Raw genomic sequence first — 15,016 nt, forward strand, 5'->3', positions numbered from 1 at the left:
ATCAACTTGCCCCCAGAGTTCAGTAGAGAAAGTAGCATGATGCTGATCCAAACGGACATTTCTTAAAGAAACGCGATAGTCAGGGCAATTTCAGCGCTAAATTTTTACTTCCAAGGTTAATCCAGTCACATACGAACAATCTTATTAAAAGCACCCCTCCCGTTTCCATTCTTCGCTTTGTCCACTATTACTTGGTATGTACGTCAGACGGTCGAGTGCCGTTTGTTGAGAATATGCTCAGTAAATCTGCTTTAATTGAGGCCAGACTTGGAAAATAAAATCACTTAGTTAACATGTATGTAGTCCTGACGAAATCAACCTGTGGCTATATATACGGATAACCAACAAGCAACAGTATGCATTCACATCTAGTCTGCAGATTGGAAAACATGGTGAGAATTGCTCTAAAATTACAGGCGTAACCCATTCTCGACTATTCACAGCTTGGATAGCTCATTCCTAGCTCAGACGCTTCACAGCATCTTCATTGACATTAAGCGTGTGTTAGATTGATCACCAAAAGTCTATTCAGTTTAATTGGATCTCGTTTAAACTTACATCATTTGATTGGCTGGACCAGGGCACGAACACATTTCAAATTTAACCAGGGAACTAGAGTCAGGACGAACGCGAGTCACTGAAGTCCAAGACAGATGTGTCCAAAATATTCGGGCAACAATGCCTGCCTCATGTGACATGTCCACGTAACTTACGGGGGCTCAAAATATAACAACTGCTAACTTAATTGTATTGCCAAGTACAGTTTCTCCTGTATAATCAAATGCGGTCTTAGTTCAAATTCGTTAATAATTAAGCGACAACACGAAGTTGATATATCAGAAAAGACAGAAATCAAGTAATTTTCATTGTTTTTGTCGTCTATTCTGTCTGATAAGGGACTGTAGAATCATCGACTACTGCGGCGGCTAATCATGACGCCGTCTAGCTTCGACATTTGGAAGAGTTACTCGAACTCATATTCTCAGCACATGGGCTACAAATTCTTTCTTCAGTACATTTCTTCAATAAGTTAGCTTTGGTTCCATGGGTTGACTCATGTTAGTATTATTTTCACGCTAGAAAAGAGCATTTGAATTATGAACATTCAATATCAAATGAGATGAAGAAAATTAATGCAGCTTTCTCGGTCAAAACCAAGGAGTAAGCTTTGAATAATTTTTTGATTACCTACTTTGAATTCTGAAGTGCCTTATTACGGGACATGTCAAAAAAGTAGTCTATTTAAGAGCATTGGCAGTAAATTATTCGAGGTAACCATTAATGACAGTATATATATACCTCTTGTTTAACAATAACTCCACGAATATTTCATTACGTATTAACTGCATTTTTGCGTTTCTTTTCCATAATCTTCCCCAAAATTACGGTAAGTTTATACAAGATGATAGAATTCATTTGACATCAATGATTGAATTTAGCAGAAATAGTTTGCAAGAGGACAGAATACTTAATTCATATAAAGTCTTCTATGAAAATGCATAATTACCATAGAAAAATGAATTTTATGTGCAGGCTCGTATGCTGAGTTTGGCTGTGGTGGCGCTGACAGTGGTCGTAGCAGCGGCCACATATGACAGCTCCTCAGTCGGTGAGAAATTCTGCTAGTCTCGTAAATTTAGAATAAAAGTTTATTGGAGTCGTCAAACTATACGTAATATCACACTAAGGCTGTGATATAAAATTTTACGTTAACATTGATGGTAAAAAAAATAAATAGCTGCACTAAAAATCATTCAATCAAACCGCCATCCCCCATTCAAAACTTTACCTCCAAGGTTTCGAAGAATTCAGTGATGTTATTCTGAAGGATGCAGGATGATGTCATCGTTGTTACGGACGGTCCGTTACGCAGTCTGCATATGAGGTCACATAATTGGCTTCCGTTTTAGTGATTCAAATTGAATTACATTTTAATCAAAGGTTCTGCAGGTACTTTGAGGATACTTAAGAAGCGCTTCATTTCATATTTGATTGATTTTGATGTACCTACTCGTAATAGCCACGTGCAGATTATAGAAAGTTCTTACAAACTCATCTCATGTTATAAAAAATAATAAAAATATATCGGGCATTCTTCACTGATAAAAAAGTCACATAAACATCAAAATTTGCACGAACGGCTTCAATATTTGTGTGTATGAAATCCGTTTACAAAAATTTATATAATTGATATTATTGAAGTTTGCTACTCTACGTCAAAACTTAGATGATAAATGATGACAAGAAAAAGAATTAGGTGCATTTTCAGTCTTTTTTAAACTATGAATATTGATTTTATTACGACATTGCGTTCAGGACATGGCGGACTCGTCAGCACTAGTTACAGCACCGGCGGCTACGGAAGCGGAGGTTTCGGCAACAGATTGGGCAGCGGTTTAAGCTACATCACTAGAGGTCAACCAATCCACCTCGGATCATCCATCTCTCATGGATATGATCTAGGTGGATTTGGAAACGGATTTGGACATGGATACGGAAATCTATATGGAAATGGATACGGAAATGGATTCGGAAGTCTCTACGGAAATGGATTCGGCAGTGGCTACGGAAGTGGCTACGGAATTGGATATGGTAATGGATTCGGCAATGGATTTGGTGGAAGCTACATCCCAGGAGGCTACGGTTATGGTGGAATTGGCTTCAATAATGGATTTAACCGAGGCTTCGGTGGTTTCGGTGGGTTTATATAGAGGTTCATCTACGGCCATTTCGCTTCAGAGAATTTTTTCTGTGATTTTTAAAATTCGATCAATTTTAAAAAATATTTGCACCAAAAGCAGAGAGAGCAGATTTTATTCATACTTAAAATACTATGTGTGCGAATGCTTATATATATTGCTGGAAGCTTCTTTCAACGCTACTTCAATATTGCGAATCAAATAAGCGCGTGCTTTAACATAACCGCGGATTTAATTATAGTGGGTACAAAAAGTATCCGACACAAAGTAAAAACTTTATTTAATTAATGCTTATCCAACAAAATAACACAAACACTTATTTAATGTAAGTTTACATGTGAAATACAAATATCATATCAAAACAACAATATCATTGAATGTTGACTTGATAATTGCAATTTCGTAAAAGTTAAGGTTTTTTCATAATAAAGTTTTTCCTTTGTGTCGGGTACAGAATTCAATCCACTCATGTAAATCGTTTTTATTATCATTAATTTAATTTTGTTTCTTCCTACGCAGGAGGAAATTACCTGGGCAGCAGCTACTCCACGAGCTACTGAACTGCAGGCGATCGACCATCCCGCGGCCATACCTCTCCACTCCAGCTTCTGATTAACTAACCTCGCGCAAACGCTAACCTACTCCTACCTGAATAAACCTTTACAAGTGTAAAGATTGACTCTTAATCTCCCTAAAATTTTGGAATCATTGAAGGGAGCCCAGGGATCATTATAGAGAGCAGCGAACAAGAAAAATTCAGTTATTGATAGACCAACAATATAAATATTAGATTAAGCGTTGAAAAAAATTCGGCAATTCGAAAGTCTAATTCACTAATTATTTCCAAGTGACTTGGAAATAGTCCACCGTAATTTCTTAATTAGTTTACGTATTTTTGATGTATTGAAGAGATACTGCGAGGAGCCGATCGGCCGAAGGTTACCAATAACTTGACGATTTCACTTGCTCTTTGATGCAGAGGCTGCGAAGAAGTAATACTTTAACAAGCGTAATTTCAACTTTAATCAGTGAATTTATCGTCAAAAGTCATTGATGTATGCCAACACGACCGTCATATGTGAACATCAAAATCAACACGTCAACGTGTAATTCATTTCGATTATTATCATTTATGCAAGAGATTGGAAGTACATGAATCATTTCGACATGAGATGAAGCATTCTACTTAAAAAGAAATATACGTTGAATTTCACATATTGTCGTTATACCAGAGCTAACAGAGCACGAGCTTGTCGGCTTCATTGCTCTGGATGGCTGTGCTAGCAGTCGGTTAAATTATTCCTATATTCATCCTCGATAGCATACTTATTTTCCATACTATACGCAGCACAAAAATAGTTTACAGTTACAGCAAGTAATATATAGTGCAAAGAACAACAAGAACAAATTGCTACTAAGATATCGTGATTGTTTCATGCTGCGGGCATGACATTGAGAAACTGGGCGTCGTGAATTTAAATTATATTTAAATATGTAAGACCTCAAAAATTATGGAAATCAAGGCATTTGCGTTGAAGCGAGGTCTTTCAGTCTCATCCAAGACTGAAATTATTACAGTAAATATAATATTTCATAAAATGTCTGATGAATCTGAGAAAACAGTTTGTTTTAAAGTGTAGAAGACAGCAGAATGCATAATCGTTTCTGGTACACCAACAGTGAGAATGTATGTAACTGGAAATAATGTTTCAGTAATTCCAGGGCTAACTATAATTGATTATAAAAACTAGATTTATTTCTTATAAATTCTTATAAATCTTTCATGTCTAATAGGTCTTAGTGAATACGAACGTTTTCCGTGACGAGAGAACAGACTGACAACGATTTAAGCTTTAGAACCTAAAAGAATAATCCATTAGAGTCAGCATAAACTGAAGCTCAGGGTCACTCTGTTGAAGGTCCGCCAGCTTAGGTGCCGGTGATCAGTTTTGCCTGCCGTATCATCGCTGCAGCGCCGCCGGCCGGCAGCTATAAAAGGAAGCGTCCGCAGTTCAAGTCATAGTCAACTCGAGCATCCAACTGGGAAACATGGTAAGACTTCGACAGGCCGCTCTGATCAAGGAAAACGTAATTGCAGGTTCTTTCCAGTGTTCGGAATTTTTAATTTTTATTCTTTGCTGGACATTTCCGACAATAAAATTTCATTTTTGTCTGGTAATTTTCTAATCCTGTACTTCACAGGTAGTTGCAGAGTTCGTGTTTATACAGAGTTTGCTCAGCTCAGCTATCGCCTAAATATTTGCAGTGAACGAGAAGTAGAAACAGAATTTTTCGTTGTCGAGGAAAACTTCATAAAATAAAAAATATTATACATAAAGCACATTCCCTTGATAGTTTCGAGCTGTCAATAGCTCTATGCGTTCCTTGCTGAAAGTCCGTTCATGCGTATTATAGGATACTCGCCTCTGAACCTCACACGACAATCATATCTACAATATTACTTACCATGATGATTTTGCATCCATGTACAAAATGCTAGAGTCTGCCTCAACTCTACATATGAAGTGAGAAAAAGCTAGCATATTTAGTTACATTCCCAAAAACGTAAGAACAGTAAATTTTCTTGCTTCATATTAGGTATTAAATAACACATTTTGGGTGTAATGGACGCAATCCTCAGGTATCACGAACCTGATAAGTAATTTTCATCACAGCTCAAGTATTTGAAAACTATGCTGTATCGTTATAATTTACCATAACTTCAAAATCGATATATTATTTTTAATAAAATATTAAAGGAGCCACGTGATATGATCGTAATGATTCAAAACTGTACCTGCAGGCTCGATTGCTGACGCTTGCTGTGGTGGCGCTGACGGTGGCCGTGGTCGCAGGCTGGGGCGGCTCTGGCGGTGAGACTTGTAGCATCGCATAACTCAGCGTTTAAAAGCAAAGATAACGCCTAGCAAGTTTACCATAACTTCGATGAAAACGTGAATTTGATATGGTGAATTACCTTGACGTCTTCTTTGCATTTAAATTCTTGTTGAATTTGTGCTTTAAGCAGACTAATGATGAAAGTTATTATAACTCAGGGTGTCGTATATTTTTGTTAATCTCGTAATTTGATATATCATTACTTGTTGCATTCCAAAAAGTCGCATTATGCTACTGGATCACAGCCCTAATTTGATCAATCCCCTTATATGACATTTGATCAATCCCGTACGATATTTTGATATCATTTACATTATACAATTTTTTTATGCTGCCAAATTCAATGTAAATCTGAAGCACTATAAGAAATATTAAAATTACTATAACTTACAATAGATCTCTCTGGCTGGTATCCAAGATAATGAGATTGCTGCTTCGGAAAAATAAATGGCACGAGTGTTCCTCTTCATATGACAAGGTAATTGCCATTGTGTTGTCCTACAGGTGGTGGATATGGCGGTGGTGGACGAGGCTATGGCGGGGGTGGTGGTGGTGGATTTGGTAAAGGAGGTGGTGGGTTCGGTGGTGGTGGATTTGGAGGCGGTGGATTTGGTGGTGGTGGATTTAGCAGCGGTGGTGGATTTAGCAGCGGCGGTGGATTTAGCAGCGGCGGTGGATTTAGTAAAGGAGGTGGTGGATTTGGCGGTGGTGGATTTGGTGGTGGTGGATTTGGTGGTGGTGGATTTGGTGGTGGTGGATTTGGCGGAGGTGGATTCAGCGGCGGCGGTGGTTATGGTAAAGGAGGCGGAGTTTCAATCGTGAAAGGTCAAGGCGTATTCCTTGGGTCATCAACTTCTCATGGTGGAGGTGGTGGATACGGTGGAGGTGGTGGTGGCTTTGGTGGTGGAGGATTTGGAGGCAAGGGAGGTTTTGGTGGAGGTGGCTTCAGCCATGGCGGCGGTGGCATCAGCCATGGAGGAGGTGGATTCAGCAAGGGAGGAGGAGGCTTCGGTGGAGGACGCGGTGGTGGTGGATACGGAAGCTACGGTGGCTCTGTTGGATTCGCATCAGGTAAGGAAATGAGGCAAGGTTTTGAAAAAAAATTATTTATAGAATTTTGCAGAACCTTTCAGGCGTCAATGTCCGGAATTGGAGCATGCGTGGCTCGTCAATTTTTACTTTTTGTTTGCATATTATATTCGACACGAAAAACCGTCACCTTTCGGAAACAGTTCTATAGGCATGAGTAGTCATTAACTAGTCAATGCTTCATTATCGATACTAATGTTTTATCAATGAACATGTTAAATATGTTAATTAATTTAATTAAATGGTGCACACGTCAGGATTGTATAATGATTTCAACTATAAAGATTTTGTGAATCCCCTCTCTATGCATTATATCTCAGATTGTTCATTCTAATTTAATTTTAAAACAAAAAATGCTGTGAAATTTCTCTTGATTTTTATGTATCAAATCTAAAGACGTTCAATTGTGTCCACCGTGAAGCATCGTAGGCTTCAATTGTTTTGTTGCAGTCTTTGATTGTTTTGTCACAGTCTTTAATTATTTTCTTTCAGTCTTTAATTGTTTTGTCGCAGTCTTTAATTATTTTGTTTTAGTCTTTAATTGTTTTGTCTCACTCTTTAATAATTTTGTCGCAGTCTTTATTTATTTTGAGTCAGTTTTCTATTGTTTTGTCGTTTTCTTTAATTATTTTGTCTCAGTCTTTAATTGTTTTGTCGTAGTCTTCAATTGATATACTCTGTCCGTTTGTCAGGAGGAGGTGGCAAGGGCGGCGGTTTCCGCAGGAGCTACTGAACTGCGATCTCCTAGACAATCATTCAACTCAAAAGCCACCGGTCTTGCTACAACTTCAAACGTTTTGATATCACAGTTTTGTATGTTACAAAGATCCGAAAGATAAAGCTTAAGGTTTCTGATAGGACAAGAAAAATAAAACTTAAATTCTCTTTGAGTTTCACTTCACTCATCAGCTCGAAATATTGGAAACTCGATCTCAGAAAGAAAGCAATTGAAAATTCACTGCAAATAGATCCTTATCTCTCGATACTGCAATCTCATTTCCTCCTGTAAAGATTTGAATGGTACTGCGATGTATGATTGCAATTTTGAGCATATACCCAAAAAATCCGATTCAATGAAACTCCCATACGGATACGAGCAGTGCTTTGATCTTCATAAAAGTAGATATCGATGCGAGCGGAATCCTTTCCAATGCGTTGTGATCAGCGATCTTCACACGGAAAATTAAATGACAATATTGGTTGAAGCAATTCATGAATTTAATGATTTGCGAACAAGAAATAGGAGCGAGACGCAGTTAAATTAAGCACGAGTAAATGTTCTTCGCTGAGGAGCACATGGGATGTTTATTTCATCTCGCCACACTCTGTATTACTCAGTGCAATGCTATTACAAAAAGTCAGAAACATGGCTAACAAACGATGCAAAGGCGTGCAGCACGAGGAAGACTTTTGAAGTGAATGTTCTCTGGCACAGAACTTGGAATTTAAGATGCACGGCTTGTGTAAAGTAATGGAAAGATTCGAGCTTACCTCCTCAGGTATCATTGATGAGGGAGCCTGGCAGAAAGAGAGAAATTTTGAGGACTTTGGTAAAGTCGTTTGTGATGAAACAGAGAAGTTAGCATGAACAAGCGGTTAACGATAGGTGTGTCAAGTAGCTTAGATAGTAATTCAAATGAATGTTCATAACTCGAAGCTTGACTTAATTGACGCAATTCCCTTTCATCGCATGAGAATATTATATATTGTTCGCATGAAAATTTGTAATTAAAATATTATTAATTTAACAATAATAAATTAACTAACAACTTTGTTTACATACTCGTTTCGTCTCTACAAGCTTAAAGTTTATATTAATTGAACTTGTACGCCTGCAGTCAAAACTGGATTGTTAAATTTATAAACACTTGGTATACAGGGAGAGTTGATTCAGACTGCATAATCACTTCAGAGACAAAATTGTTAATCATCTTCTGAGTATTAGCGTAAACAGCTGTATAAACACGCTTTTTTTATCATCCCAGCTACAAATCGAAACACATAACACGTCAAGACGAAATGAAGTCGGACAATGAGATAAAAGATTATCTGCAATGGGAAATAAAATAGAAGAACACGAATTCAACCAATTTATTGAGAGTTATTTGAGAAAGTGAGGCACGGAGCAGAATATCAAAGTGCAGATAAATCACCTCTGCAGCGCCATGCCGCGTTCACACTAACATTTTATTCATCCCGTGGCGGTATTAACAATAACTTGGGATATGAATTTCCGAGAACACCGTGTTGTTCAATTAGAGTGCAGCCGCTAAAACTTAAGCCAAGAACTCGCATGATGCGTCAAAGCTTGCTTCATAGCACTGAACAACAATAATTTATTAACCGAATATTTGGGAACATAATTGGACTAATTTGAGTAGCTGATTTAAAAATCATAACCGTTTCACTGTATCACGTTAAGATTTTTAGTTATTGAGTCTCTTTTTGCAAAGGTTATATTTCTACGAAAGGTAGAAAATTGTATTTATATATATATATATATTTTTCACCACGAATGCCCAAAATCGGACAAACGCGGCAATGCCCCTGGAATGTAAATAAAAATAATTTAGGCATTCACATGGCTTTGCGTTTGTGCTGCTCTCTGTTATATGGGTAATTTTGCTGCATGCACGCTGCAGGAACCAGCAGCTAGATGTCGCGTATCACGTTCTAGTTGTGCCGCCCTTGGTAACGCGTCTCTATGGTTGAACCATGACATGTCTCCGCGAGTGAAATCTCACGCTGGAATCGCTCGCCTTGCTCGTCAGAGACGCACCCATAGTGCTATAGGGTAGAAATTCAGGTGCGGGTGTAGAAGATGGATTTTGAGGGACAACCTGGATTCAAATATCCTGAATGACTCTAGCAGCGTTTGCACTACCTATTTCTGCATTGTTGTCCGCGCGCTCGTTTCCTAAGAAATTGTCAGCCACAACTTAGAAGATCATCCACGCTATCGACTCTTTTGTCTATAGATTTGTTGATTTCGGATTTGAGGTCCAGAAAGACCTCAGCCTCGATCATGGCCTCCAACATAATGATGCCAAACTTCTCCTTCATGTATAACAACAAACGCTCGATCATTCAGGTCCTTTGCCCGAACATTTTTTCATCAACCAAGCCGTTTTGGGTTTGGTTAATTTAAGGATAATCTTGGCTGGGTCGACAAGGGCCACATGCTTCACGCTGTGTCAACCAGATACATCGGCCTACTGCTCTTCTTGAAGTATTTTATTTCATTGAAATGATCACTTATAGGCCAATAAGTATTATTGCGACTAAAAATCCTGCCGTGACAGAGCAAATCAGTTATGATTTTTTAAATCAGTGGACCCGAATTAGTCTAGATCACTTAACACATTTCCACGAAAAAATGCTGGAATTTGTTGTTCAGTGTACAGGTAATGAGCCATGCGATCTCATATTCTCGTTGCGGTTTAATGTGCGATATCTGTGTAATGTGTATTTTGGACACAAACAGCAAGATAACAAGCAAGTTAAGCAAACCTAAAAATAATGATAGCTCTGCCATTTATGAATCTACTTAAGAAGCTGAACTACAGGTGATCGGTGCTAGAAAAAGGAGGAATGCGGCCATCACTCGTGCAATGTTCCTTTGCAAGGACTTGAAAAGACGGCGAGAGATCAACTCAAAAGGACTTGAATCAAAGGCAACTCTGCGACTCAAAAGTTGTTCAACCGTGAAGACTACAACCTATTTTTACGCAAAAAAATCTGCCTTATGTTTGGTCAGGTCACCGCACGTTGAAAAAGTGTAGGCAAGCAAAGCTTGAATAATGATTAGGGAGCTATATACATATAGGCCAAGAGCGACGTAAGCGCGTTTTTTAGATCGTTTTTGAAAAATCGTCTCAAGAATGCGAGCAAGTCGGTCACTATCGACTATTTGATCAATTCCTCTACCCTTTTTGCGCCGTAACTAACTCACGAGATCCTCATAAACTATATACATATATGATAGCATATATGGCGGGGAATGTATTCCTATAACGAAGTGTGGAGGAGAACAAAATTGTTGACCTCTCCTCCTTAGCTCACGATCGACCCTATCAGCTGAATGCTCTCGCACATGAAGACTGACGGACTTAAAATAAAACGAATCATTGATCCCGTGTTCAGAGAAATTTTAACCTTATATGTATCCTCTCAGAGACACATTGGAATTGCTTCCAAAGTATTTAAATAATACGGAATTCTTGCCTGCATTGAATTGTCTCACAAACTAGAAACGACTCACGCTGTCCTTTTGGCGATAACGAATCATTTTTGATCTACAATTGGGCATAAAAAGTTTGTTTCCTTTTAAATTATTCATGGAAAGTCTTAAACTGCAGTTCTTAGTAGTTGATAACTCGATTCTAATCAACATTGGCATACTGTTTTAACTACGCAAACACAATTGAATAAGTAATATAAACGTCCATGAAGAAAACTTTCACATCACAAGGTTGACCCATACACAAATCAAAGAGTTTATTGCACTAACGCCTCCTATTTCCATTGCTCGCGTTGTCTACCTGTACTTAGTATGTACGTCAGACGCTCGTGAGCCGCTCGGTGAGAATATGCTGAGTAAATCTGCTTTAATTGAGGCCATACTCGGCCTGAGGTCAGTGCAATTATATCACTTGGTTGACATGGGTGTAGCACTGACGTCATCAACATGTAGCTATATAAACGAATGGCCAACCATCAACAGTACGCATTCACTTCTCATCTCAAGATTGGAAAACATGGTGAGATTTGCTCTCAAATTGCAGCATTTTCATACCCTCAACTTTCTAACACATGGGAAGTTCATTTCTAGCTCACCCGCTCTAAAACTTGTCTCTCGACAAAAAGTTTATGTTTTCTTGATCACTGCGAGGTCTTTTCAGTTAAATCCTTACTTTTTCTCTGTAATATCGTTTGGTATTATAAGAAAAAGGCAGGACATGACACGAAATAAGATTAGAGGACTTGCCTCATTGACGAAGCTTAGCTGTTGGAGTTCAACTTCACTGGATCTCGCGAACTTGCGTTGAAATTGATACTGAATCTTGAAATGAACCTTTCTTCATCCAATCGCATTATCTTGTATTTTTTCATCCAATCTTATTAATTTGTTCCAGATTTTGAAAATGACAGTCCGTAAAAAAAACTGTTCATCTCTGTTGCGTCAGTGAAATAGAATAGAATTATTCCGATAGTCTTGACTAACCATTTAAGCTAATCGGTTATTAATGAGAAACTTCAGCTTCATCTCTCGGCTTCATGGAGAAAGGTTATGGTGGCCGTGCAAATACAACGTCTATATCTGACTTTAAGAAAAATTACTCATGCAATAACTCATGTTTTGTACATTAACATGGAGATTTGAAGTAGATTTTCATCAATCAGTTACCGTTACTGACATTTAGTTATGCTTTTTAGAATATTTTTATTTTGGGGATGTTAACTAAAAACACCTTGATTGCCTTCTTCACATTCTCGTAATACTTTAGGATGTGGGACTGCTTTCTTCAAAGTTTTCATTGCGATCACGAGTTCTGCGACGAAGAAATTAATATGACTAAACAAACTAAGCAAGTGTCATAGAAAAAACTGCGACTAAACAATGTTTGTATGTGCAGGCTCGTATGCTGACTTTTGCTGTGGTGGCGCTGACGGTGGCTGTGGCAGCGGCCAGCTATTCGAGCTCTTCCATCGGTGAGATTCGACGAGTCTCATGAAAGGGGAATGAAAGACTAGGAAGCTTTTAAGAATATATGTATAATCTATCGGCTAGATGTATAATCTATCTATTTATATCAATCTATAATAATGTTCAAATTTGCATAGAAGCGCTACGAAAATTCAAGCAAATGAGTTTACTTGATTGCTCGCTGTGGGATTTTTTATCTTGTGTTTGGATTTCGGGGGATTTCTTGTCACCGTCATAACATAACATAACATAACATAACATAGTGATGTCGGCTCTGAAGTATAGGCCTGATGTGGCCTGTCGCCGATTCTTTTCCATTTCGTGCCTTGTTCATAGATCTAAACTCGTGTCATTTGACCGGATCTTTTCATGACTGGCGATAGTTTGAAGAAGCTACTAGACTTCCACCGGGTTCGATAAGGAGCTAGGCATTTCAAATCTGAACATATATTTTTCCATAGCTTTATCTAGTCTGTTCTTGAACGCGTTCATACTTGGAGCTCCAACGATGTCATCGGGAAGGCTGTTCCACATGTCGGTGATTCGAAGCGAGAAGAAATTTTGTCGCGTGGAGAAGTTGCAGCGCAATTTTTTTTAGCTTATAGCCGTGGCCCCTGGTGTTGGTTCTTGTTTCAAATTCTAGTAACCCTTCAGGGACCTTGTATAGACCATGAGTATACTTGTATACTTCAATGAGGTCCCCACGCAGACGTCGATAACTGAGGCTTGGAAGCTTCATAATCTTCAATCTTTCTTCATAGGACTTGCCCTTCAAGCCTGGAATTATCCTTGTTGCACGTCTTTGAACATTCTCTATTAAATTTCTGTCCTTTTCGAATCTCGGTGACCACACAACGTTTCCAAACTCTAGACTCGGGCGTACGACGGCAACAAACAACTGCTTCATCGTTTCTGCATCATATAGATTTTCTAACACTAACACTAGATTTTCTAACACTACAGAAAGAGAAATGCAAAGCTGTCCAATTTGCGATTAAATTTGTTTTACCAGCTATAATTGAGAAGAAGGTTGAGTACAAGAAACCTGAAATATTTCTGACTGAAATGACCAGTGAGCGCACGTCAGATTTGTTTCGATAATTATAACCTGAGCTAGCAGTCATTTTTGACGATAGCTATAGAAATAAGGCAGATCTCGCATATTCGCACGAAAACCGGAAGAGTCCACTTGTCTCACTTTTATACTTCAATGCTAGTTGTCGACAAAATGACACATCGTGTACATTTCGGTTTCCTATTTTTTAATGTGATTCTGTTGTCAAATTGCGTTCAGGATCACATGGTGGCTTCAGCGGAAGTAGTTATGGGAGTGGTGGATTCAGCAGAGGATCCGGCGGATTTCATAACAGAGGATTCAACGGAGGATTCGGTGGATTTCACAACGGAGGATTCAACAGCGGTGGATTTGGAAGAGGTGGTTACGGCAACGGAGGCTTTGACAATGGATACAGCACCACAATCGTGAGAGGTCGACCAATTTTCCTTGGATCATCCATCACTCGCGGAGGATACGGCTTTGATGGTTTCGGAGGTGGATTTAACAACGGTTTCAACAGCTTATTTGACGATGGATTCGACAATGGATTTGGCTACGGCGACAGCTTCGGTCAACGCACGTACGGTGATGGTGGATTTGGTTTCAGCAGGGGAGGGTTCAACCGAGGCTTCGGTGGAATTGTGGGATCATCCAGATTCTCATCAGGTTCGGTTAAATGACGATATGATGCTAATAAAAACAATCAGAATCCAAAAATCTGTTTCCTAGTTTTAAAAACATCAATCTGTTCTTTCATTGTAAATGCAACTTCTTAACATGGTTATAAAATTAACTTGTTTTGATTAATAATACGTCGACACGAATCATTGGTGCTGATGATTTTGTGCATTGCGTGCTCGTTCTATACGCACTTCTCATACAAGCAGTATCCAACCAGCTCATGTTAATCATTTTCATTATCATTGATTTTGTTTCTTCCTACACAGGAGGAAATTACCTGGGCAGCAGCTACTCCACGAGCTACTGAACTGCAGGCGATCGACCATCCCGCGGCCATACCTCTCCACTCCAGCTTCTGATTAACTAACCTCGCGCAAACGCTAACCTATTCCTACCTGAATAAACCTTTACAAATGTAAAGATTGACTATTCATCTCCTTAAAATGAAGAAAATATCCAGAGCAGATTTCGGGATCATCCCTAGAATAATTAATGTGACGCACGATGATATCCAATGATGCTTCATTGTATAAAACATATCGTTTTATTCTCGGCGAAAACTGATTGAACATAAAAAATAACGTTCATCGGCAGCAATACGAACATTTAACTTGGCGATTAAGCAATGCATAAGCTATCTTTGTAACTATGGAGACGTAACATTAATGAAACAGATCAGTCTTGGTGGAATGAAAATTGATTCCAAACACTAATCAGTTTTAGCTCGAGTAATTCAAGGCATTAAATCTGATATTAAGTTGTACCTAGACAAATTGTGCCCAAATTTCCGTATGCAATTCCCAAGCCAAATGAAAACAATCAAGGCAGTTATCTTCGCATTTGTAAGTTCAACGTCCAAAATTTTTTTACCGGTTTGATACTTTT

The 15,016-nt window shown here is 38.6% G+C and overlaps 4 protein-coding genes across 4 annotated transcripts; all 4 read left to right on the plus strand.

The window, feature by feature from the left end:
- The first annotated feature begins 324 nt into the window (after window positions 1–324).
- On the plus strand, window positions 325–3,372 carry LOC108676619 (keratin-associated protein 21-1). Its single transcript, XM_018164733.2, has 4 exons — window positions 325–392; window positions 1,534–1,609; window positions 2,317–2,697; window positions 3,219–3,372. Exons 1-4 carry the CDS (start codon window positions 357–359, stop codon window positions 3,257–3,259), a joined length of 534 nt encoding a protein of 177 aa, XP_018020222.2. The 5' UTR covers window positions 325–356; the 3' UTR covers window positions 3,260–3,372.
- A 1,298-nt stretch (window positions 3,373–4,670) lies between these two features.
- Window positions 4,671–6,419, plus strand: LOC125177546 (glycine-rich RNA-binding protein 10-like). The gene is made up of 5 exons (XM_047881677.1): window positions 4,671–4,751; window positions 5,503–5,572; window positions 6,102–6,143; window positions 6,183–6,344; window positions 6,376–6,419. Exons 1-5 carry the CDS (start codon window positions 4,749–4,751, stop codon window positions 6,417–6,419), a joined length of 321 nt encoding a protein of 106 aa, XP_047737633.1. The 5' UTR covers window positions 4,671–4,748.
- On the plus strand, window positions 6,342–7,570 carry LOC108676620. Its single transcript, XM_018164734.2, has 2 exons — window positions 6,342–6,668; window positions 7,379–7,570. The coding sequence occupies exons 1-2, from the start codon at window positions 6,456–6,458 to the stop codon at window positions 7,523–7,525; spliced, it is 360 nt and encodes a 119-aa protein (XP_018020223.2). The 5' UTR covers window positions 6,342–6,455; the 3' UTR covers window positions 7,526–7,570.
- A 3,837-nt stretch (window positions 7,571–11,407) lies between these two features.
- LOC108676621 (abscisic acid and environmental stress-inducible protein) lies at window positions 11,408–14,551 on the plus strand. The gene is made up of 4 exons (XM_018164735.2): window positions 11,408–11,446; window positions 12,323–12,398; window positions 13,688–14,116; window positions 14,398–14,551. Exons 1-4 carry the CDS (start codon window positions 11,444–11,446, stop codon window positions 14,436–14,438), a joined length of 549 nt encoding a protein of 182 aa, XP_018020224.1. The 5' UTR covers window positions 11,408–11,443; the 3' UTR covers window positions 14,439–14,551.
- Window positions 14,552–15,016: the final 465 nt, after the last annotated feature.

This window comes from Hyalella azteca, unplaced genomic scaffold (assembly GCF_000764305.2).
Source record: "Hyalella azteca isolate HAZT.00-mixed unplaced genomic scaffold, Hazt_2.0.2 contig8570, whole genome shotgun sequence".
Taxonomy (NCBI): Eukaryota; Metazoa; Arthropoda; class Malacostraca; order Amphipoda; family Hyalellidae; genus Hyalella; species Hyalella azteca.